General features: G+C 38.3%; 1 protein-coding gene across 2 annotated transcripts in view; it reads right to left on the bottom strand.

Moving 5' to 3' along the window:
- wdr59 (WD repeat domain 59) overlaps positions 1-23,495 on the bottom strand; it is a 250,263-nt gene that overhangs the window by 44,145 nt on the left and 182,623 nt on the right. For both annotated transcript variants that reach the window (XM_028810052.2, XM_028810051.2), the window contains 3 exons: positions 20,965-21,098; positions 20,761-20,842; positions 10,922-11,034 (listed from right to left, as the gene is read on the bottom strand). In XM_028810052.2, coding sequence (XP_028665885.1) covers positions 10,922-11,034; positions 20,761-20,842; positions 20,965-21,098 — 329 coding nt within the window. The remainder of the gene's footprint in view (positions 1-10,921; positions 11,035-20,760; positions 20,843-20,964; positions 21,099-23,495) is intronic.

Here is a 23,495-nt window from a genome sequence, read left to right on the forward strand (position 1 = left end):
CATTCCAGAGCCACCCGCGAAATAAGAAAATCTGCGAAATAGAAACCATATGTTTATATGGTTATTTTTATATATTTTAAGCCCTTATAAACTCTCCCACACTATTATAAACATTTCCCGCACAATTATACAGCATAAACCCTTTGTATTCTCTTAGATATTAGGTAAGATTCGTTGAAATTATGTATGTAAACACAGTTTACATACAGTAAAACCTAAATATTATTTTAAAGATATCGAGCGTCTCCAATATCACATATGTTACAGCCATTACGACAGACAGGCCACCAGCAATAAATACGTACAATGCAAGAAAAATTGTATACAGTAAAATGTGTGTACAGTGACACTAAACTATGTACATGTAATAAGTACTGTACGTAAATAATTAATTATGGTTACTCACCAACAATGACACGACGACTTGTCCGATAACAATGAGTTTAATTTTACTGCACAACAAAGGATAGCGTTACAGCTCTTCTAAAGGAGCCTCTTCAGGCGACTGTTTAGCACTGCCGTTGTTCTTCTTCCATCACTCTTCAATCCAAATCCCTAAAGCAGATTCCATCCAGACTACTGCCTTATCACGTCCACTTGCTACTCATTTTGCACCCTGGTTAAAGGACACTGCGGCCGTAGATCTTATATGCTTTTCCTCCTTTTTAAATAAAAAGAATCATGGACTCATTGATGCTGTAATGGTGTCCTGCAGCGGTGTAGCTGTTTCCTTCCTTCAACATATCCAAAACTTTTACCTTTTCTGCAATTATTTGCATCTTCTGTTGGCGCTTGGACACAGCTCCTGAAGGAGTAGCACGTTAATGGTGAATGAGTGAGATTAGACTTCCTGGTTAATGCAGCACTCCGTCGCTGAGCCAATCAGCAGCACACAGGAACTTAACCGCGTGCTCTGATTGGGTAGCTTCTCAGCCATCCGCCAATAGCGTCCCTTGTTTGAATTCAAATGAGTCCCTTGTTTGAATTCAAATGGGCAAATCAACTGAGGAAGCACACGTACTGTAGACCGCAGACATCCGCGAAGCAGTGAAAAATCCGCGATATATATTCACATATGCTTACATTTAAAATTCGCGATGGAGTGAAGCCGCGAAAGACGAAGTGCAATATAGCGAGGGATCACTGTACTACAACTGCAAACATTATTCTTGACAAGGACTTACATATGTATTACATACTTTAAGTATACACTCCCTTGCCTTGACTCCACATAGCATGCCATTCAATGCACCATACCATTTGCCTTATTATTTACATCTGTATACTGATGAAGACAATGACATGCCCCAATCAGACTCACAAATCTTTCTCACTTTCACATGAGAAATATTGTACTTTACAGCTCCGGATCTCTACTTTGTTATCAACATCTGTTCTTAGGAATTACAATAACTCTAGGGTATCTATTAACCAAATTAATTTACTGCAATCAGTAAATATAACCATTTTTCAAATGACATTTGATGTAAAATCATTTGTATATAGTCTTTTAAAAAAAGTGACTCCACTTTTTGATATTAATTTAAAAAAAGTTATTGCATCACTAGCCATTCTTTTCTGTACTTAAGCAGCTGGTTCATCTATTTGCCTCCCCTTGAGCTTTTTAAATCTTAAAGAGAATACTAAACTCTTATTAAAGGCTGTCTTGCTTCCACATGAAATTACAGTATATTAATAAAATAAGATGGCTTTCCTGACTCTTCATTAACTCACTGTTTTAGCGTAGCCTGCTTTTGTCCTGTTTTATTTTGTTTTTCTTACACAGAAGGAAGTTAAACCATACTTTTATTATCATAGTTTTGCCAAGGGTGATTCCTAGACTAAATTGCAGTTGGTATTTGCTTAGTCCTAATGTAGCTACATTCTGATATTCATTTACTAACTTACCATGTTATTATGTTTGCAGTGATGAGAAAAAGAAAAGATACCTTCTATCAGTATTATGGTTTTACACATCAGCAACAAGGACTCCCATATAGGATCAGTTGCACTTTACCTGAGATAGCACCATAATAGCAGTGGATCAACACCAGACTACGTATTACAGTACAAAACTAAGATGATACTTAGTTCTAAGTGTTGTCTAAGCTAACAGCAGAATAAGGTCAATACCAAGTTTAACTAATCCACAGCTAGTCTTGTTTCGGCCTTGTGTTTCTTCTTAGTCTGCTCGGCTGGCTGTCTGATTGCCTGTTAACAGTGGTGCGCTAGCAATTACCTTACTGCCTCATCTTGTCTCAATTAATGATTTGCATCTATACAGTACTCTCAATTTAAATGGACAGAGCACAGAGGAAAAATACATGTTCATGTAAACTTAATAAAAAAAATTGCAGTGGTTATGCTACATTAGATTGAAATGAGTGTCACTGTCATTATTCTAAAAATTATTCATTTATGAAAAAGCCCTGAAATCTATTGAAAGTATACAGAAAGTAAAGACGTCAAGAGGTAAACGTTAGTAGAATTGTATCTGGAGCATAATTATCTCTATTTAACTAATTTCTCAATTATACAGACAATACTGTAACAGACAATTTCACACTCGTTATTCATTATGCATCCAGCTTTTCCTAATAGCCAAATTAATTCAACAGTCACTGAAGCAAATGAAATACATAGCCTGAGGATGGACCATATTAATAAAGAATGTCTCATTGCACCACATACTTCACAGTATATAGCATAAGCTCCATATAATAGAAGCCAGTTGTTCTAATCTGTATTTTGAGGTTTTTTATAACATTTATTTTTAGTTTTTTTATAACATTTATAACTATGTATTTATTATATGCAATATAATGTAATGTAACATAATATATTGTATATATTATAATTATAACTAAGTATTTCACTTCAATTTTTATTATGAATATAACTATGTAACAAATAAAATATGATATTCATATCCAATTTGATTTAAAATATATAATACGGTTTCCATATTTTTAATGGAATATTGGTGCATTTTTGCATCCATAACAGTCTGTTTGATACATGTGGAATTCACTTTGTAACATTACCCATCGTACTATGTCCATGAGATCTGCTCACGAAGTGGTCTAAGTTAGTACTCAACTTTGCTTCTCTTCTTTGACTCCAAGAAGCACACAGCAACTGCACTTAGTCTTAGTCTTGGTCCACTGCTAGTTGGCAGCTCTGAGGCACACTGCAGGAGCGTTAAACCTGAAACTTAGTCTTGTTACCATAAATACAAGTCCAGATCAGCATGGGATCATCCCAAGCTTGTAGCACACTGCAACAGACCCATAAAGTATTACTAGTCACATTGTGCTGAGCTACATTCACATTTCAACACATGACCCAGTGTTATTTAACCACGAAGTGCCTGTTACACATCATAGTCTGACTTACTAGGGGGCTCCGCCCCTTGCTCGCTTCGCTCGCCAACCCCTGGCGTTGGGACATGACAAAGAGTGAGATGTATGAATTTGATATAGAATAGTGTGCAGCTTTGGATGATGCGCATAGAAATAACAAATAGAGTGTTTGGCATATATTAATGTTTTATTGGAATGTGCTCCATGACGTCAGCATTCCGATTAATGTAGTCCAGCAGCGATTTGTATTTATCGGCTCTAAGTGAAGGCTGGTTGTTTTTTATCCACTGCAGATCATTTGATTCCGCTCGAACATAAACGTCAACGATGTATTGTTGAGTCAGCTTTCCTGCATTGAGTAATGGATTAAAGTCGTCCCTTACTGAGAGTCTGTAGGAGAAATATTCTTTCATGGATACACGTGATCGTCTCTGTGCCTGCTGTTTTTTAATTCTTGAAATTGTAGCACTCCATCCTTCCTGTCCAGTTGGAAATAATATGAGGTATGTTAAAGTATTAAGAAGCGGAAAGCAAATGTCTATGCGTTGGAATGTAGGTGTGTTGTTTTTATCAGGACGTAAATGTAGAACAATATCTCTGTGAAATGGAGGCTCACCATCTTTACTTTGAAAGACAATTGCCACTTCATTAACGACGGGCAGATTGTATCGTCTTGGATCTTGTTCTTTGTCCTTTATCAAGACCAAAGCAATTGTAGTTGCCGCTATAACTTCTGCATTTGCTTTTGTATTTGCCTCCTTTTCAACTTCATGTAGCATTTTTATAGACTTAGCTAATGGGTGATTGTTTATGACATGAGTGACGTTTCTCATTATAGGCTCCGTGCATTGTTTGTTTTCAGGAAGGTTCATGCGTTGATATCTAGGATGTAGATTTGTGCATATTTGCGTTGTTGATTTGTTTCAGGGTGCACTGTTCCAATGCGATGCAATATTTGTCCACATATGCGAAAGCAGTATGGGCCATTGCCTTTTGGTGGCCTGATATGTACTCCGGTAGATGCAAAAGCAAATGAACTATTGTAGGATGTAATGCAGTTCATAAAGTTTTTACTTTCAGGCACATCGTTAGTTAGAAGCCTCTTTAGATATTCAGGATATGAATGTAAAGGAGGCAGTCTAATCTGACCTTTTTGACAACAACGTGTAAATTCATTATTTGTATTGCCAGTTGTTTCTTCTGTGAAGTTAAGTGAATGACAATGATTGCAAATGACATTCATTAATCCCAATGAATTTTCCTCAATAGTGGATTCCTTATTGAAGGCGTTTTCAGCCATTTGGTGTAAGCGTTTAACAGGTGTGTGGCGTTGAAGTCCGCGACGGGCATGTTTTGCTTTTTGCGTTTGATTGCCTTTTTGTTGCATGTCCATTATTTGTGACGCGCTATTTTTTTCTTCGCCTCCGCTTTGCGCAAAGTCCGTTTCAGTCTACGCCGTGCATTGTTTGTATCGAGCCTTGTCCGTTTTTGTATGTCGGTCATTTGAGCTTTGTGCTTTTCGCGTCTTGCTTTTTTTTTTTCTGTCAGTTCATTTGCGCGTTGTACACGTCTCCGTTCATTTATTCTGTCTCTTCGCTCCCTTTTTTGTATGTCTGATACGCGAGCTCTTTCGGTTTGAAATCGTGCTTCTTTCGATGCAGCACTTTGACACGCGAATCGTTTTGTACCCGTGACCGTGTATTCATGACTTGTTTCTTTCTCAGCATGCGAAATATGGATAAGTAATAAGGAGGATCGCACTCACTGTTAATATGTATCCTTTTCTGCAGTTGAACGGTTAAATAGTGCTTTATTGAAAGGATATCCACCTATGCTGACACCTATGCCGACACCTATGCTGCCTACTGTGAAGGTGTTGACGTTCACTTTAGAATATGTGGCTTTGGGTGTCACTTCTTATGGATGTGTGGGGGGGATTGTTGTTGCGCGAGCGTCTTCTTTCTTTTTGTGTTCCTGTGTCTTGTTTGAATCCCCCTCTTTGTGTGTGTCCCATCCCTTGCTTGTAGGGTCTGTGGGGTGGTTTTGTGTTCTTTTTTTTTGTCTTCCATGGGCTTAATGAATCCCCCTCTTGGTGTGTGTCCCGTCCCGTCCAGTGCCTGTAGGGGGGGGAGGGTGTGTGGTCGTGCCCTGCTGTTGTGCACTCGTCTGTTCTTTTTTTTTGGTGTGTTTAGTTTCGTGTGCAATGTGTTTCGTGCTTTGCCCGCGTTTGACTACTTTTTTATGTGCCTTTTCCTTTTTTTGGTGCTTGTTGCGCCTCATTTCTGTGACTACTTTTTGAATGTGCTCACTCCTTTTTTCTGTGGTCTCGTCCGCCTCTCGCGGCCCCTCATCCGCCTTTGTCGCCCTCTTTTGTCCGCCTTTCTCCGACTCTCGCGGACTCTTTTTGCGCCTGCGCCTCTCGCGGACCCTCATCCGCCTCTCTCGCCCTCTTTTGTCCGCCTTTCTCGGCTCCTCAGCCGACTCTCGCGGACTCTTTTTGCGCCTGCGCAGTACGTCTTTTTGCAGCTACGGCCCATTGCCGGATGTGCCTGCGTCCATCATCCGGTTTAGCATTCTCGGTTAGTAATATGGATGCTCTAGACATCGGAATATTGAAAAATTGCCAGGTCGCACTAATGCAATATTATTTGAAAACGAACAGCGTCGGATCGGGTGTGAATTTATGCTGGAACTGGAAATTCTCTGATGTGGAATCAGTTCTGTATGGTCTTGTGGGTGTGGGTGTGAGTGGTATAACTGAGGATTTTGGTCAGACTATGGAGAATGTCTTACGGGCATCATAAACGAGGTTCTGGAAAATTTGACCCATGAAAGAGAGGTTATGGGGAGTCTCCCAGGCTGTTCCGAGTCCTCTGAGTCCTCTGAGGAACTCTTAAGACTGGTGGATACAAGAAGCATCTCTATTCCTGTAAATGAGGTTACTACAGTAATTTATACATTCCTCAGTGATACTATATCATGTAAGAATAAGATCTGGCCAGAAATATTGAAAGCAATATTGTGTGGATGTCAGTAATAATATCTCAAAACTGATACAGTGGGGTGGCAGGTGTAAGAGCTGTTTTTCAGTTACTACGGGATCTCATTGCTCACCCTCCCTGTAAATGCCTATGCCAGGATACTACACACATACCTTCTTCCAGGATCCCCAAAAACATGTGAACCAGGAAGTACAATATGGATTCCACCCTGGTAATGAACAATAGACAGAATTTTTCTTTTTCCAAATACACCTAAGGAGTCTGCCATTCTTGTTTATATGTTTTATAGACTTACTAGCTGTGTTACCCGTCTAAGATGAGTTGAAATCTAAGCAAAAAACATAGACCTCAGCTTTAACGTTTGATGTGCACCATGCAATGCATATACAGTATGTCTGATATAAGCCATTTGGTATGGAGTTTGTTAAAACTGTGTTAATGTTTGTGATGTACCATCAATTAGAATGACAAATGCAATGCATTTTACTACTAAAAATGTTTGTGATGGACCATCTTTTGGAATGACAAAGACATAGCAACCAGACAGAAACACAGACAGACACACAGACCCTTTTATTAAGGTGGACAGGAAGCTTATAATCATGTACCTTGTGGGATTTTGTAGGAGGTGTTTCTGAATGCCAATTAGTCTGTGTATTTATGCTGTGTCACTTAACACTAGAATTGCCAGAGTCTATGAAAAAACTCGTAGATCCGGCCCACCTTAAAACCATTCTCACCTCTCTTTTGTCTTCTAAATGTGCCGATTAAGAGGAGCAGCGAGCAGCCGGCTATTCCATCCCCCACCATCGCAGAACGTTCACTAAGTTTTCACAGCTCATGCCTTGTTTGATTACCTGGGAGTGACTGAACTGCTGGAGTTTTAGAATAGAAATAATAGATCGCTATTTAGAATACATGCATTTCATGCGTGTTACGTTTCTACAGTAATCTGTGTAAACACATTGCTAAAACAGAAACTTTTTCATATTTTAGTAATAAATGTTACAAAATGTAGAATGTGTAAAGCCCGAGTTCCTAAGATCAAATAAACACTTCCACAAAAGCTTCACACACCATATAACAGTTTCCGTGGCGTAGCGCGCTAAGATTTGCTTCTCAGACCAAGTAGCTTTTGTCTGCCTCACAAACATGAGTTCAATTCCCCACTGGGGATAAAGTGTTACTTCTTTTTTTTTGTTTTCAACCTCAAACGGACATAAAATTTGTAAATTGGTATGCACTGTCAGTTAATGAGATCGTTATATTTTCATGTGGGATGCTCCTTTTAAAATATTTTTTTAACAATTGAGACTGCAATTAACATGAACAACTGTCCTTATAACTTATTTTTTTCAAGATCCATAACACACAGACAGACAGAGCACTGCGTAATACAGAGACAGACAGGCAGAGATATACAAACAAACAGGGAAGGCAAATGTACTGAAAGAAAAAAAAAATCAACATGTGCGTTGTTTCTGCAGCACTGAATAAGCTCACGCGCTCTAACATCACCCCTCTCCTGATCTGGCTCTCTAAGTAACAGTACAAGTACAGACGCAAACCAAGTGTAATCAACAGTGCCGGTTCGATCCCCACTCACTCCTATATTTGCCGTTTTCAGTAGTAAGCTGCTCTTTTTGTTAATATTATACAGTACACACATGCACTTGATTTGTGTCTGTACTTGCGCTGTTACTTAGAGAGTCAGATCGGGGGGGGGTGATGTAAGAGCGGGTGAGCTCATTCAGTGCTGCAGAAACAACGTACATGTTGATTTTTTTTCTTTCAGTACATGTGCCTTCCCTGTTTGTTTGTATATCTCTGCCTGTCTGTCTCTGTATTACGCAGTGCTCTGTCTGTCTGTGTGTTATGGATCTTGAAAAAAATAAGTTATAAGGACGGTTTGCTGACTTGGAGCACCACTGCCTTACTGTGCCACAGAGACGCGAGTTCGATTCCCAGCTTTGAAGAAAGTGTTTTTTTTTTTTCTCAAACGGACATTGAATTTATAAATTGGTATGCACTGTAAATCGTTAACTTTAAAATGTCAATCGCGGTTATTTCTGTTGATTAATTCATGCTTTTTTACTTAGAGTCAGAACAGGAGCTTATTCAGCTTCTGATCTGACTCAAACAGCGCCAGTATAACTTCACACCCAACCTGATGCTGTTCGTTTTCAAATAATATTGCATTACTTCGACAATGTTTTCTGATTGGTACTATTCGCGTCATAAAATGATTTCTTCAAAATGTCACATATATTTGTCTCTTTCTTTTTTTTAAAATGTGCGTTGTAGCACTCAGCAACTGGCCATCTGCATGTTCTTGCGCACACTAAACAAGACAGCGCTATATGCAATCATCAGATTCAAATGTTAAGTTATATAGCACAGAATGGAAATCAGCAGTTCTTAGCATTCCACCACGCAAGCTGTCATATCAACCGCCTACTGTAACTTGCTTTCTTTTTTCTTCGGTTATAGTCTTGAATAAAAGTGCACTTGTTTTGTTATACTTTTACATCAACATATGTTCCTGTGTTTGAGCTACATGGGCATGCTCAAAAAATACACGTATAATGCCACGAAAAGTGCATGCAGACACTTCAGTTCGCAAGCATTGGTACGACAATGCAGTCACAAGTACACTGCAGAGCTTTAGCGCGTCTTTATGTGAAAACAACAGTATCAGATGGGGAGTGTCTGATGATTGCATATAGCGCTGAAGTTACTGCTCTTTACTATGCTTTCCTCTGCATGTCCTGAAGTACAAAAGAAACAGCATACAGCAACACGTGGGGACTGGCAATACTGGGGGAAAAAAACACGCGGTCGTATGTATCGTGATACACTGCAGAACTATAGCGCGTCTTTATGTAAAAACCGCAGTGTCAGGTGGGGGGCGGTAGGGATGGATCCTGAACGCGACTGAGACAATGAAAAGTGAATTTAAAAAAAATAAAGCTAACCTTTACAAATATCATAAATTACACCAGCTGTTACAGACTGAAATCAAATGTATCTTTTTATTCTAAAATAGTGAAAATAAGAACACTTCTCAAATGGGAGTTCTACAGGATCGAACTCATGACCTTCTGATTCCTAGTCAGCGACTGATACTGTTACGCCACGGAAGCAGTGATAGTTAATTCATATCAATGTCTCACACTAAGGCAGGTTTTTTTGGCAGTGGCTTTTTTTTGTACCTTTTGTGAAAGTGTTCCTTTGATATTTGGACTTCAGGCTTCATACATTATAAAGTTTATGCCTACATTTTGTCAATTGCTACTAGAACATATAACACGTTTCTGTTTTAACAATGTGTTTACACAGATTACTGTAGAAATGCAACACATATGAAATGCGTGTGTTTCAAATAACAATCTATTATTTCTACTCTAAAACCACTTCACTCCCAGATAATCAATCAAGGCAAGAGCTGGGAAAAGCCTGTTTACATTCTAAGTCGTTGGGGGGATGGAATAGCCAGTTGCTGGCAGCTTGTCTTTATCAGTACATTTAGATGACAAAAGACGCTGGCGGAGAGGTGAGAAAGGTTTTAAGAAGCGATTTAAGGTGGGCCGGATATACGAGTTTTTTCGTAGGCTCTGGTAATTCTAGTGTTAAGTTTGAAAAACTGGAATTAAGCTGAAATCTATTTAAAATGGAGTATGCATGTTTTGTCTTTTTTTGTGATTTGTCAAGGCCAGGATATCAAAATCTAGTCAAGACTTGGACATTATCTAAGTGTAAGGACTAGAAGGGTGCAATCCTACTCTGAATATACAATATGTATTTGCACATGGCATTGTCCGTTTGACCTAATTTCCCTCTGATACACATTGGGGCAATTTAAAAGACCAGTGCATGGGCTACAGTACTGAGTTTTGTACATGATGGTGGTTGTGATGTGACAAAGCTTTTTATCTTACATTCCCATTTTACCAGTAATCACAAACACTTGGAAGTGACTGAAAGAAGTAGGTTGTTGGTATAAATGATTAGGTTCCTGGGAAGTGTTGTTTTTTTTAAACAGTGAGGAATACATAATGCATAATGATCTGAGAGTAAAAATCCTCTTTCTTTAGATACAGAAGAGTCAATTGGTTTGGTTATGTAGTGAGGTTACTTCTTAAGGAGTGGAATCAGTTATGGCTCACTGGGCATACAATTAAATTCAGGCCTAAGACAAATTGAAGATTTTATGCCTCTTTCACAGAATAGTAGCTGTTAACTGCAAGAATTATTGGAAGCTAAAATGATCAGCTTACGCTGCAGTTACAGAAACATTCTACAGGAAAAAACATCTTATCAATATAAAGTAAGCTATTGTAAGTTGTATTTACATGATTCCTAAATGAAGAGATTGGAAATTAATATGAAGAACAATCATACTTTCAGTCTGTGATGGTTACATCATATTCTTTGGCTGCTAAGAGAGGCACTGGCCTCTTAAGGTCCTATGCTTGGATTAAGGCAGTGTGGAAATGGAAGGCTAGCTAAATATAGGCCACTTGGACAAGTTTAACTTTGCAGTAAATTGATACTCACAGTGTTTCCAAAAGGTGTCGTCCGAACGGATGTTGTGCCCATGGTGTGCCAATATCAGGGTCAGGGTCAGGACATAAGTCAGTGCTTGTAGCTGCAGCAGCTAAAGCCCATATCTGAAAGAAAGAAAACAATCCTAAGATAATTCTCATCTTCCTACTGTACTTTTTTTCTCTCCTTCCTTTTCCTCCTCAAATCTTCCTAGACAAACATTGTCCTGCTCCACTCCCAAATCGCCTGAGTAAGGTGGTGGAATTCTTTTAACCTGGACTGGGAGTACTTCCACTGCATCAGCACTGTAGTGAGGAAGAACCTTCAAGTAAAATGGAACTTCTTTCTCACAGGGGAGCTTCCTCCCAACAGCACCCTCTATCTACCCTAAAGGACCCCAAGAATATATACAATATATATAAATATATATATATATATACAGTGGAACCTCGGTTCATGACCATAATTCGTTCCAAAACTCAGTCGTAAACCGAAGCAATTTCCCCCATAGGATTGTATGTAAATACAATAAATCCGTTCCAGACCATACGAACTGTATGTAAATATATTTTTTTTTTAAGTTTTTAAGCACAAATATAGTTAAATAAACCATAGAATGCACAGCATAATAGTAAACTAAATGTAAAAACATTGAATAACACTGAGAAAACATTGAACAACAGAGAAAACTAACACTGCAATGGCTAAAAACACTTTTTTTAATGAGTTTTAAGCACAGGGAAAAAAATGAACATATGAAAAAATCCGTAATTTAATAAACCACCAAGAAAAGTAACATTTGTTTTTCGCTGTAAACAGAAGTGAAAACAAAATAAAGCCCAGTGCATTCTTTAACTGCCTTCCTACCTTATGCGTCTAGCTCTCTCTCTCGCGCTGCCTGTGTGTGTGCGTCTCTCTCCCGCGCGCTGCCTGTGTGTGTGCGTCTCTCTCTCTCTCGCGCTGCCTGTGTGTGTGTCGCGCTTTCTCGCTCTCTCTCTCTTGCTCGCTGCACAGGAAATGCACAGGGAGAGACTGAATATGTACAAGCCGAAAGGGAAACTGGCTTGTTCGTATACCGAGTGTGTGGTCGTGAACCGAGGCAAAAGTTTGCCGAACTTTTTGGTCGTAAACCGATTTGTACGTGTACCAAGATGTTCGTGAACTGAGGTTCCACTGTAATTTTAATTTGCAGAGAAATGACCAGAAAACTGCATAAATTGTAGAAATCTCCAAAAATGAAACGTTTTGGGGTCCTATTGAATATATTAGGCACAAGTAACAGTTTAAAATTTATGGCACTGCCAACACTAAACGTATGTAACCCCCGAATCCTGTACAAATAAAAGGTAAAGTGAAATTAGTTTAATTACTATGATATGACGTATGTAATAAATAAACAATAGGTAATATTGACATGACACTATAAACAACAAACCAACTGAATAGAGCAAACAACACTATTCACAAACGCATTAAAATCCAAAATATTAATCATTTACAGTGCCTTGAAAAAGTATTCAACCTCAAAAATATCTTCAAACTTTAATGTTTCAGATTCTAAACTTCTAATACATCAAAGTTATAACTTTTAGGATACATCATGCCTATTCAAAAGAAGAAAGCTGAAAACCTTTCAACAATTTGGTAAATAGGAAAAAACATCCATCCATCCATCCATTGTCTCCCGCTTATCCGAGGTCGGGTCGCGGGGGCAGCAGCTTGAGCAGAGATGCCCAGACTTCCCTCTCCCCGGCCACTTCTTCTAGCTCTTCCGGGAGAATCCCAAGGCGTTCCCAGGCCAGTCGAGAGACATAGTCCCTCCAGCGTGTCCTGGGTCTTCCCCGGGGCCTCCTCCCGGTTGGACGTGCCCGGAACACCTCACCAGGGAGGCGTCCAGGAGGCATCCTGATCAGATGCCCGAGCCACCTCATCTGACTCCTCTCGATGCGGAGGAGCAGCGGCTCTACTCTGAGCCCCTCCCGGATGACTGAGCTTCTCACCCTATCTTTAAGGGAAAGCCCAGACACCATGCGGAGGAAACTCATTTCAGCCGCTTGTATTCGCGATCTCGTTCTTTCGGTCACTACCCATAGCTCATGGAAAAAACAGACATTTAAAATTATTTATACCTTTTATAAATAAAAGACTAACCTAGTTCAGGTGAAGTTTATTACTTTATGAAATCACCCAATGTTAAAAAAGTCTGGCTTTGATGCTGACAATCTTAACAATTTCCGGCCTATTTCCCACTTACCTTTCCTATCAAATGTTCTTGAGCGTGTTGTAGCTTCCCAACTCACCAATTACCTAACCTCTAATAATTTGATGGAACCCTTTCAGTCTGGTTTCAGAGCGCAGCACAGCTGTGAAACTGCTCTGCTACGGGTAACCAATGATTTGCTTATGGCAGCAGACTCTGGACAAACCAGCATATTAATTCTGTTAGACCTCAGTGCAGCATTTGACACTGTAAGACATGACATCCTACTGTCCAGAATGGAGAACATGCTGGGTATCTCTGGCACTGCCCTCCAGTGGTTCAAATCCTATCTGACTGATAGGCAAGAGTTTGTTAGTCTTAGCAACAGCAGATCCAGCTCAGCGCCAGTCACACAAGGAGTCCCTCAGGGCTCTGTCCTCGGTCCTCTGCTTTTCTGTATTTATATGCTTCCCCTTGGCCATATTATCCGTAGTTATGGACTGGGCTATCATTTTTATGCAGATGATACTCAGCTCTACTTCAATGTTAAAAGTGGAACTTCATCAGAGCTTTCTCAGCTCACAAACTGCCTTAGTGAAATTAAAACCTGGATGGAGCAGAACTCTTTAAAATTAAATTGTAATAAAACTGAACTCCTGCAAATTGGGACTAAAATGCAACTTAATAAAATGAGCTCCTTCCCAGTCCATCTTGGCAGTGATCTCATCAGACCTGCCTCTACTGTAAAAAATCTTGGTGTCATTTTTGATTCCTCCCTCACTTATTCCGCCCACATAAATCACATTAAGAAACTTTCTTACTTTCACCTCCGTAACATATCCCATGTTCGCTCCTTCCTCTCCTTCTCTAATGCTGAGAAACTTGTCCATGCTTTTATCACATCCCGCATCGATTATTGTAATTCCCTACTGGCAGGTGCCCCTTCTAATCTTATATCACAGCTCCAGCTTATTCAAAACTCAGCTGCAAGAGTCCTTACTCGAACCAGCAGCAGCGAGCACATAATACCCATCCTGCTCCGTCTTCATTGGCTCCCTGTGTCCTACAGAATCGAATATAAAATCCTACTAATAACCTACAAAGCTTTAAATAACCTTGCACCAAACTACATAACTGACCTTCTCCATCACTATGTGCCTGCCCGCCCACTAAGGTTCTCTGATTCTGGCAATGTTGTCGTACCCCACACTAATCTACACTCCATGGGTGACAGGGCCTTCAGCTGTATAGCGCCCAGACTCTGGAATGACCTACCAAAATTAATCAGGTCAGCTGACTCCATGAATTCTTTTAAAAAACAACTCAAAACTCATCTGTTCATTAAGGCTTTTAGCTCTACTTGACTTTATTACCTTTCTCTCAGTTTACTTCTCTGTCAAGATGCTCATGTAACCTGTATGTGTGTGTGTGCGAGACCATCAATTATGTTGTCTGTTATTTTTTCAGAATTTACTGTCTTAATCTTCATTATTTATTATCTGGTTTGTACAATGCTATATACTGTATATTCTGCCGTTCTTTATTATATTCTGTAAGTGCCTTGAGCATGGGAAAGGCGCTATATAAATAAAATGTATTATTATTATTATCACATAATGTGTTGATGCTATCCACTTGCCTAAGAAAGGAATACATAGTTTTCTTATCTCAAACTAGGTACTTGGTGTCCAGAGGTACCATCAATATAACAAACACTTTAGATGTTTAGTTTTTTAAAAGTATGAAAGCAGCAAGGTGAAATCAAAATGACAATAAACAAAAAACAGTGTGCTGTTATGAGCTGTTGTTTGCTGTTATTTGCTGTTATAAAGCTTGAGTAGAACCTCCTTGGACTTGTACCCTACACATCGTGCTATACAATTTAACATTCTGTTTGTTAGCTTTCTCAATGGCTTCTGAACACTCTCTGCCAGTTAATAGTTTTGAATTCACACGATTCCTAAATCCTTCTCATAAGGTGTACTTTTGATTTTCAGACTCTCCATTGTGTATTCAAACCTAACATTTTTACTTTCTACGTTATACTTTACACTTACTGACATTAAATCTCATCTGCAACAAATCTGCCCTAACCTGTATGCTGTCTCAGTCCCTTTGTAACAACTCAACGGATTCTAGATAATCTGCTAATCCACCTACCTTGTTACTTATATCCCTATCCAAATTATTTATCACCGTCCAGATCAAAACACTAGTGGTGAGTTGCTCGCGTACTGTAGAGTCTACAGCTGGAGGTGGAAGCTGCCGTCACACTTTTCCAGTCATTGTACTTTGTATAAAAAGGTCAGATTGAATGTTATTTACCTTGATTTATTTACTTATTTTCCTACAGCGTAAAGTCACAAGTAGACTGCAGAGCTTCCTGTGTTTGATCGACACGGGCACGGTGACACAGTACATGTACTGAAGTGACTTTAGCTGCAAGTGGAAGCTCCTGATGCACCCTACACAACTGTGTTTGATCTTACTCAGGAAAAGATCCCAGTCGCCCCACGGGAGAAAGACTTTCCGAGAATATTCAGTGTGCGAGCGACTCTCAATGCTAGTGTTTAGATCTGGACGGTGTATGTGACCAAAAAGAAGTATAATTGCATTCTCGTACCATTGGTCACGTACTAAAGTGTCAGCAGGAATTTTTTCGTGGCATTACATGTGTAATTTGTGCGCATGCGCTTGTCAATCAAACAGAGGAAGCTCTGCAGTCTACTTCCGACTTTACGCTGTAGGAAAATAAGTAAATAAATCAAGGTAAATAACATTTGATTTGGCTTTTATAAAAGTACCAAATAAATGTTTATTATGTAAAGACCATCACAAAACATAATCACAAACAGGAGTTTGCACGATATGCTGGCGAGCTCTGTAAGCTGTGCTGTTTCTTTGAAGGACAGCTGTAGAGCAGACTGATTGGCTGGATGATGCCAGACCTCCTCCTGCATCGAAACGGTGCCATCTTTCGCCTTTACGCCTGGTGCTGCTACGTTGTTCTTACATATGAGTGGACGTTTCTTGCGGGGAGGGCTTCTGTTCTCTTTCCCCAATCCGAGTTCACCTCTGTTATGGCACGTCTTTATTTGAAAACAGCAGTGTCAGATCGGGGCAAGCATGAACGCGACTGAGAGAAAAAAACTGAATAAAAAAAAAATGCTAACCTTTACAAGTACCATACATTTACACTGGCTGTTACAGACTCAAATCAAATGTATGTTTTTATTGTATAATAGTAACAATAAGAGCAGCTCACTACTCAAAATGTTTATTTTGGGAGACGTTAAGACTTGAACCCGGGACCTTCTTAATAGGACTCAGCAGCTCTTACCGCTATACTAACAAAGAAGTCACGACAAAAAGCCACACTAATCCGATTTCTTTTTCTTCAGTTATAGTCTTGAATAAAAGCGCACTTGTTTTGTTAAATTTGTACCTTTTGTGAAAGTGCTTATTTGATATTTGGACTTCAGTCTTCACACATTATACACTTCATGTCAATATTTTATCGTTAGTACTAAAGCATGGAAAAAGTTTGTCTTTTAGGTATGTGTTCAACATTTCTGTCATCCTACACTTACATGAAATGCAGAATGAAATGCATGTGTTCCAAACAATGATATATTTTTTTTAGCCTATTCAGCTCTAGGACTCCCTGATAAAGAAGGCTTCAGTTGGGAGAGGTTTTTGTCGTTTCTAAAGCAGTGGGTTTGGGTGGTATAGCAGGCTGTTTGCTGCTTGGGCTTATCGACACATTTACAACACAAAGGACACTGAATGGAGAGATGCAAGCAGATTTAAGGTGGGCCGGATTTATGAGTTTTTTCGTAAGCTTTGGTAATTCAAGTGTTAAAGTTTCTTAACAGCACCTGTCCACTGATTATATGAGTTATCTTTGTCCAGTATGAGGGTATTGGCAGCTGCCGCCTACTGTGGGAACAATGGGCTTAAACTAAATGTATAAGAGAATTAAGAGGGGGGCTAATAACAAACCTAAACATTTGATTAAATATTGCCATTTCATGTTAGAAAAATTGCCTTTTTCGGCATGTTGCAAAAGTGCCTGACTCATGGCACAAAAGTTCCCTAAAAGTTATGTTCCTTATGTTGAGTTACAAAAGGTCCCTACTATAATTACAAATGTGCTCTTTTTAAGTTACAAATTGGCCCTAACATCCATCCATCTGTCTGTCTGTCTGTCTGTCTGTCTGACTGACCTGTAATCCTTTTCTTTTGAGCTCATTTTGAATGTGTTAATCTGGAACCTATATTATAGCAGCATAGATTTCTGGAGTTGCAGATCCCACAACTTTACTTTATGCTATGGATTCTACATATTTTCTAGAATTACCTTCACAGCTTTGTTGACCACTGGAACCTCTTCTGGCTTCTGGACCTTAAATGTGACTTTACTATATATCACAGCATTAACCAACAAAAATTTTTACATTAACCTTATCAGTGGTAGGAAAATAGACTTTCTTATATTAAGTGAAATGCAGCTCACCTCCAATGGTGGTGCAGTGTTAATTGCCGCAGCACCTCTGAATTACAATTTTGTTCGTTCAATTTGCCAAGGCAATAAAGGCAGAGGTTTAGCGAGCATTTACTCAAGCCAATTAAACTGTAAAGATGCCAGTATTGGTACTTGCAAATCTTCCAAATGTCTTGCCGTGGTTATTCAAAGAGTGTCGCAGTCTCTCGTATTGATCATTTACAGACCTCCAAAATATAATGCATCTTTTAGTGAGAAAATCTCACTATCTATAATAACTAACTATGACAGGTTCCCAAATGTAGGCAAGTTCAGTTTTCATGTGGATGACCAGTGTGACCCAAATTCATAAGAGAATTCATAAACTTATTGCACTGTTTAGATCTGAGTCAGCACGTCAGCCAGCCTACATATAAGGGAGGGCACACACTGTATTTAGTCATTTTAAAAGGATTAAATAATAATAATAATAATAATAATAATAATAATAAATATAGACATAAGGCAGGTTGTGGATATACAACTACAAATAATGAGAATCGTATTGTTAAAAAATGTTATTTTGATAAATCTGCAGCTTCAATATTTGCTAATATTCTAAACAATCAGTCCGATTCTAGTGCTTACTTTAAGAAAGCTAGTAGTGTAATCAGTAAGGTGGAAAAATGTAATGCTAAGGTAAGAGCTGCAGCTGACACAGAGGCCCCTGAAAAGACCTCCAGTACTATCATACTGAAATCCTCCATACTCAAATATTGCTGAAATCCTCCACAACTATCACACCTTGGAAGATCCGAGTGATTTAAAGAGAACATGTTGAATGTAAATGGAGAAAAACTGAACTCATAGTCCACTGTGAAATACTGGAAACATAAATAACTGAATATAACAGCACAGTCTGCCTTGATAGGCAGTCCTCTTTCTCTAAAATTATAAATGATAATGCTGGCATTCCAAGAGTTTTATTTTCAATTATTGATCATTTTCTAAACCCAGCTCATTCAATGGAATGCCTCTTAAAAACTACTAGTGAAACCCGTGAGGCTTTTGTCATATCTTTTAAACACAAAATAAATGATATTAAAAATAATATAGTACATCCCCCAAAGTTAACCCTGTCAAATCCCAGCATGCTCTTTTAAGTGAATTACATTTATTTCATTGAAATAGATCCACACAAACAATGTAAAACAGTTTCTCATCTGAAACCCTCCACCAGTGTCCCAACAGGCCAACAGGCTTTGTCAAAGAAGTCTCTAACTTCTAACGTGCTAATTGACAGTGTATTTGACACAGTGAACTCATCATCTGATTCGGGGGTCTTCCCTGACTTCAAAAGACTGCAGTTGCTAAGACTCTGCTCAAGAAAAATAACCTTGACTCCTTTGTCCTTGACAACTTTAGACCAGTTTCTAACCTTCCTTTCTTAAGTAAAATCCCAGAAAAGGCAGTTTTTAATGTACTTGACACAGTGAACTGATCATCTGATTCGGGGGTCTTCTCTGACTTCAAAAGACTGCAGTTGCTAAAACTCTGCTCAAGAAAAACAACCTAGACTCCTCTGTCCTTGACAACTTTAGACAAATTTCTAACCTTCCTTTCTTAAGTAAAAAAAACTTAAAAGTAAAAAAAAAAAGGTAGTCTTTAAGCAGTTAAATGATTACATGTATAAACATTCTATCCTTGATAAGTTTCATTTCGGTTTTAGAACAAATCAAAGTACAGAAAGTGCACTGTTTGAAGTAGTAAATAATTTGCAGGATAATGTGGATAGAGGTCATACAGTCCATTTGTTCTTGTACTCTTAGACTTGAGTGCAGCATTTGACACAATTCTTACACAGTATTCTTATAAATCACTTTAGACAATGGATGAGTCTCTCCGGCAGTGCCTTAAATTGGTTTCAGTCTTACTTAACAGGTAGAAAAGTTTTTGTTTGTTGTGGAAATTGTACTTCAGAGATCCATGATAATGTGTATGGTGTACCAGAAGGATCTATTTTGGGTCCACTGCTTTTTTCAATCTACGTGCTTCCATTAGGCCAGATTATCTCAAAACACAAGGCGAGCTACCACAGCTATGCAAACGATACACAGCTTTACTTATCAATAGCGATGACTCTGACACTCCTGCCTCTCTGATCCAATGCAGTGTTTCTGAATGGATGAGTAATAACTTTCTCAAACTAAACAAGGAAAAAAAGAAATCTTAGTGATTAACAAATATAGAAACAGTGAGGGTATTAGAAATAAACTTGATCACTAGGCTTAAAAGTCAAGCCTGAGGTAAAAAAGTTAGGGATAATCATGGACTCTGCCCTAAACTTTAAATCACATATTAACCAGATTAGTAGGACTGCATTTTTTCACTTAAAGAACACTGCAAAAGATAGACTTCTTGCAACATTACAAGATACTGAGAAATTAATCCATGTTTTTTTTCAGTCTGCTAAATTACTGTGAGGCACTCCTAACAGATACATCTTACCAGTTTTAGTGTTGTTACATTGGTTACCTGTATTATTTAGAATTGACTTTAAAATACTACTAATATTATCCCTCGCTTTCACCTCATTTGAACAAGTTGTTCAGCCATTTCTGAATTCAGCACCAACATAATGCTGCAAAATGTAACCTCAATAATGCATTTTACATCATTCATGAAATATTAATTTTACTTGTACTTTAGTGTAACACAACAATAAATAAACTCACTTATATGATTGATCAAAACATTGCAACAATCACCATAATACATTCTCTCTCTCTTTTTGAATTCTGCGGAATGCAGTTACTACTACAATTCACACACATACACATACTATATACTACAGAAATAACTGTGGAACAGTTTTATCTTTTAACACCAATTAACACAACTAAATTTGGCTGCAATTCATCAAACTGATTGTCTTAACTATTTTGATGATGGTGTAGTGATTCCCTTTGTGGAGTACTCGAGAGTGATAGGCTGTGCAGGCATCACTTATAATTAGTGTGTGTGTGTGCCTTTCTGAGTAACTCTGTCAAGTTTAGGATGTGAGAGAGTAGGCCAATCAGTTATGAACACCATGTTCCCACTCACCCACAATAATACATTTCACATAAATTTCAACTCAAAGTAAAAATTAAAAATATTAAGTCATACCTTGGCCAAGTCTCTGCGCCCGACTGTAAGAGCAGCAGCAGCATTCCTGTGACAGGTCTCTTGAATATCGTTTACATTCAATCTGGTAACATTAATCAGATTAACATATGACCATTCTATTCTGCATCTTTGACAATTTATGCAATACTGTAAATATGATGAATGTATTTTATGATCAGAGTAATTATTAGAAAAGATACTTGCATGTAAATTTCTCCAAGTTGTTTGTGTAATGGCAAAAGGCAGGAAATATTCTGGATAATCACTTTACCCGTAGCTTTTATTGGTCGACTTCCAGAGTCTACTGTTTCTCTCTTGGTCTTCCACCGTCTAGATTTCTAATAAATAAAAAAAACAGACATCTCCAATGAACCATTATCTGAAATTGGCAATATCGAACATTGAATGAAATACCAGTTCAATATGGCATTGCTCTCTCTCTCTCTCTCTCTCTCTCTCACACACACACACACACACACACACACACACACACACAAACACAAGCACACACACACAAACAAACACACACACACGTGTCTGGAATATGGCAGAAACCAGACTACACGCATTATCCGTTTTGTAGTATTCAAAAGATAGCTAAATATTGCTGTAATAAACAAAAATGCTTTGTGGCCATGGAAGACAGGTGATGAGTTTGAGCTTAACAGAGACTCTACAGTGGTAGTCTGCACAAAGGGATGTCACATGAACCAATATTTTGGTACTAAGTTAGCACTAAACTTCCAAAAATGTAATGGTACCAGCTGTTTTACAGTATAGGCAGTACTACACTCCTCTGTGACTGCAAGTAGACAAAATACTCCAGATGGCACAATAATGCATGATAATGGTCAAGAGAAAAAAAAACATATAAAATGGCTCACAGAGTTGATGATACAGCACAGCTTCAATACATGTTGAAAAAGAAAACAGCAGATGGCATGTATGAAAATGCTTTTGTGTTCGCACAGGAATCACACTTTGTTATTTAAAAAAAAAAAAGAGGCAAAACACACACAAAGATTCAAGTTATTGTAACTTTTATCCCATTAAGTAATTAATTTAGAAACTGATATATTCCTGTTTTGAGAGTGTTTAATAGTGTCCTACACTGTTCTTATATATGAAAGGAGACTTTGCATTCATTCCCTGATTGTAACTAGCATCTGTTCATTTTTTAACCAGTGTATATAGGTCAGGGTCACGCTGTCGTATGAATTACATGCATCACCAGTTTTCCATATAGGACTGTGGGATGTGGGAGGACTGCCAGCAACAGTTGTAGGAAGAATACATTGACAAAAAATTCAAACAAAGTGGTCATATGGCATTTGTCTACACCAACTGTGACATGAGCATTTTAATATGTGTTGCCTGGATGTTAACTGTCAGTATGAATGTAAAAAACAAGGAGATAAATTGGTATCTCCACTAAGGTTAGCCCCTTGCCCCTGGTATTGCCACCAGCATTTCTGACACTCTGTAACTCAGCAGTGAAGAAAGCAGTTTTTAAAATTAATGTTAATTTTTAAAATTTCTCTAAAATACTCATTTTCAAGATAATCAAGGTTCAAATATAAACATTACATTAAAAAAGTAAGAATTGACATTAAAGAGGAAAAAAAATGTTTAGCATAAGTGAGCCACTTCGCTTTAGTTTTCTTTCATACTCATAGGAAGCATCTTTCACAATGAACGTCAAGGCATTGTTATTTTAATATACTGTATAACCTCAAAAGACTGAATTGTAAAACACTGTAACTTAGGAGAAAACAAATTACAAATTTTTAAAGTCCTGTTGTAGCTTCAGCAACAAGGTGATGCCTCTAAAAGATACATAAGATAAGTTTTGATGAGGATTGAAATTTTTGGGAGGATAAAGAAATTAGCTGAAGCTGATGCATAATGTTGCCTTTTGCTGCACAGTACCTTTAGTATAATAAGATAACTTAATAATGGAAAGAAATACTTTAAAAGAAAGAAAAAATATATCTGTACTATGCTGCATTACCACAAACTACAGGTGCTGGTCATAAAATTAGAATATCATGACAAAGTTTGATTTATTTCAGTAATTCCATTCAAAAAGTGAAACTTGTATATTAGATTCATTCATTACACACAGACTGATGTATTTCAAATGTTTATTTCTTTTAATGTTGATGATTATAACTGACAACTAATGAAAGTCCCAAATTCAGTATTTCGGAAAATTAGAATACCAATTAAGACCAATGCAAAAAAAGGATTTTTAGAAATGTTGGCCAACTGAAAGGTATGAACATGAAAAGTATGAGCATGTACAGCACTCAATATTTAGTTGGGGCGCCTTTGGCCTGGATTACTGCAGCAATGCGGCGTGGCATGGAGTCGATCAGTCTGTGGCACTGCTCAGGTGTTATGAGAGCCCATGTTGCTCTGATAGTGGCCTTCAGCTCTTCTGAATTGTTGGGTCTGGCGTATTGCATCTTCCTCTTCACAATACCCCACAGATTTTCTATGGGGTTAAGGTCAGGCTAGTTTTCTGGCCAATCAAGAACAGGGGTAACATGGTCCTTAAACCAGGTACTGGTAGCTTTGGCACTGTGTGCAGGTGCCAGGTCCTGTTGGAAAATGAAATCTGCATCTCCATAAAGTTAGTCAGCTGCAAGAAGCATGAAGTGCTCTAAAACTTCCTGGTAGATGGTTGCGTTGACCCTGGACCTCAGAAAACACAATGGACCAACACCAGCAGA

Source organism: Erpetoichthys calabaricus, chromosome 9 (genome assembly GCF_900747795.2).
Source record: "Erpetoichthys calabaricus chromosome 9, fErpCal1.3, whole genome shotgun sequence".
Lineage (NCBI taxonomy): Eukaryota > Metazoa > Chordata > Cladistia > Polypteriformes > Polypteridae > Erpetoichthys > Erpetoichthys calabaricus.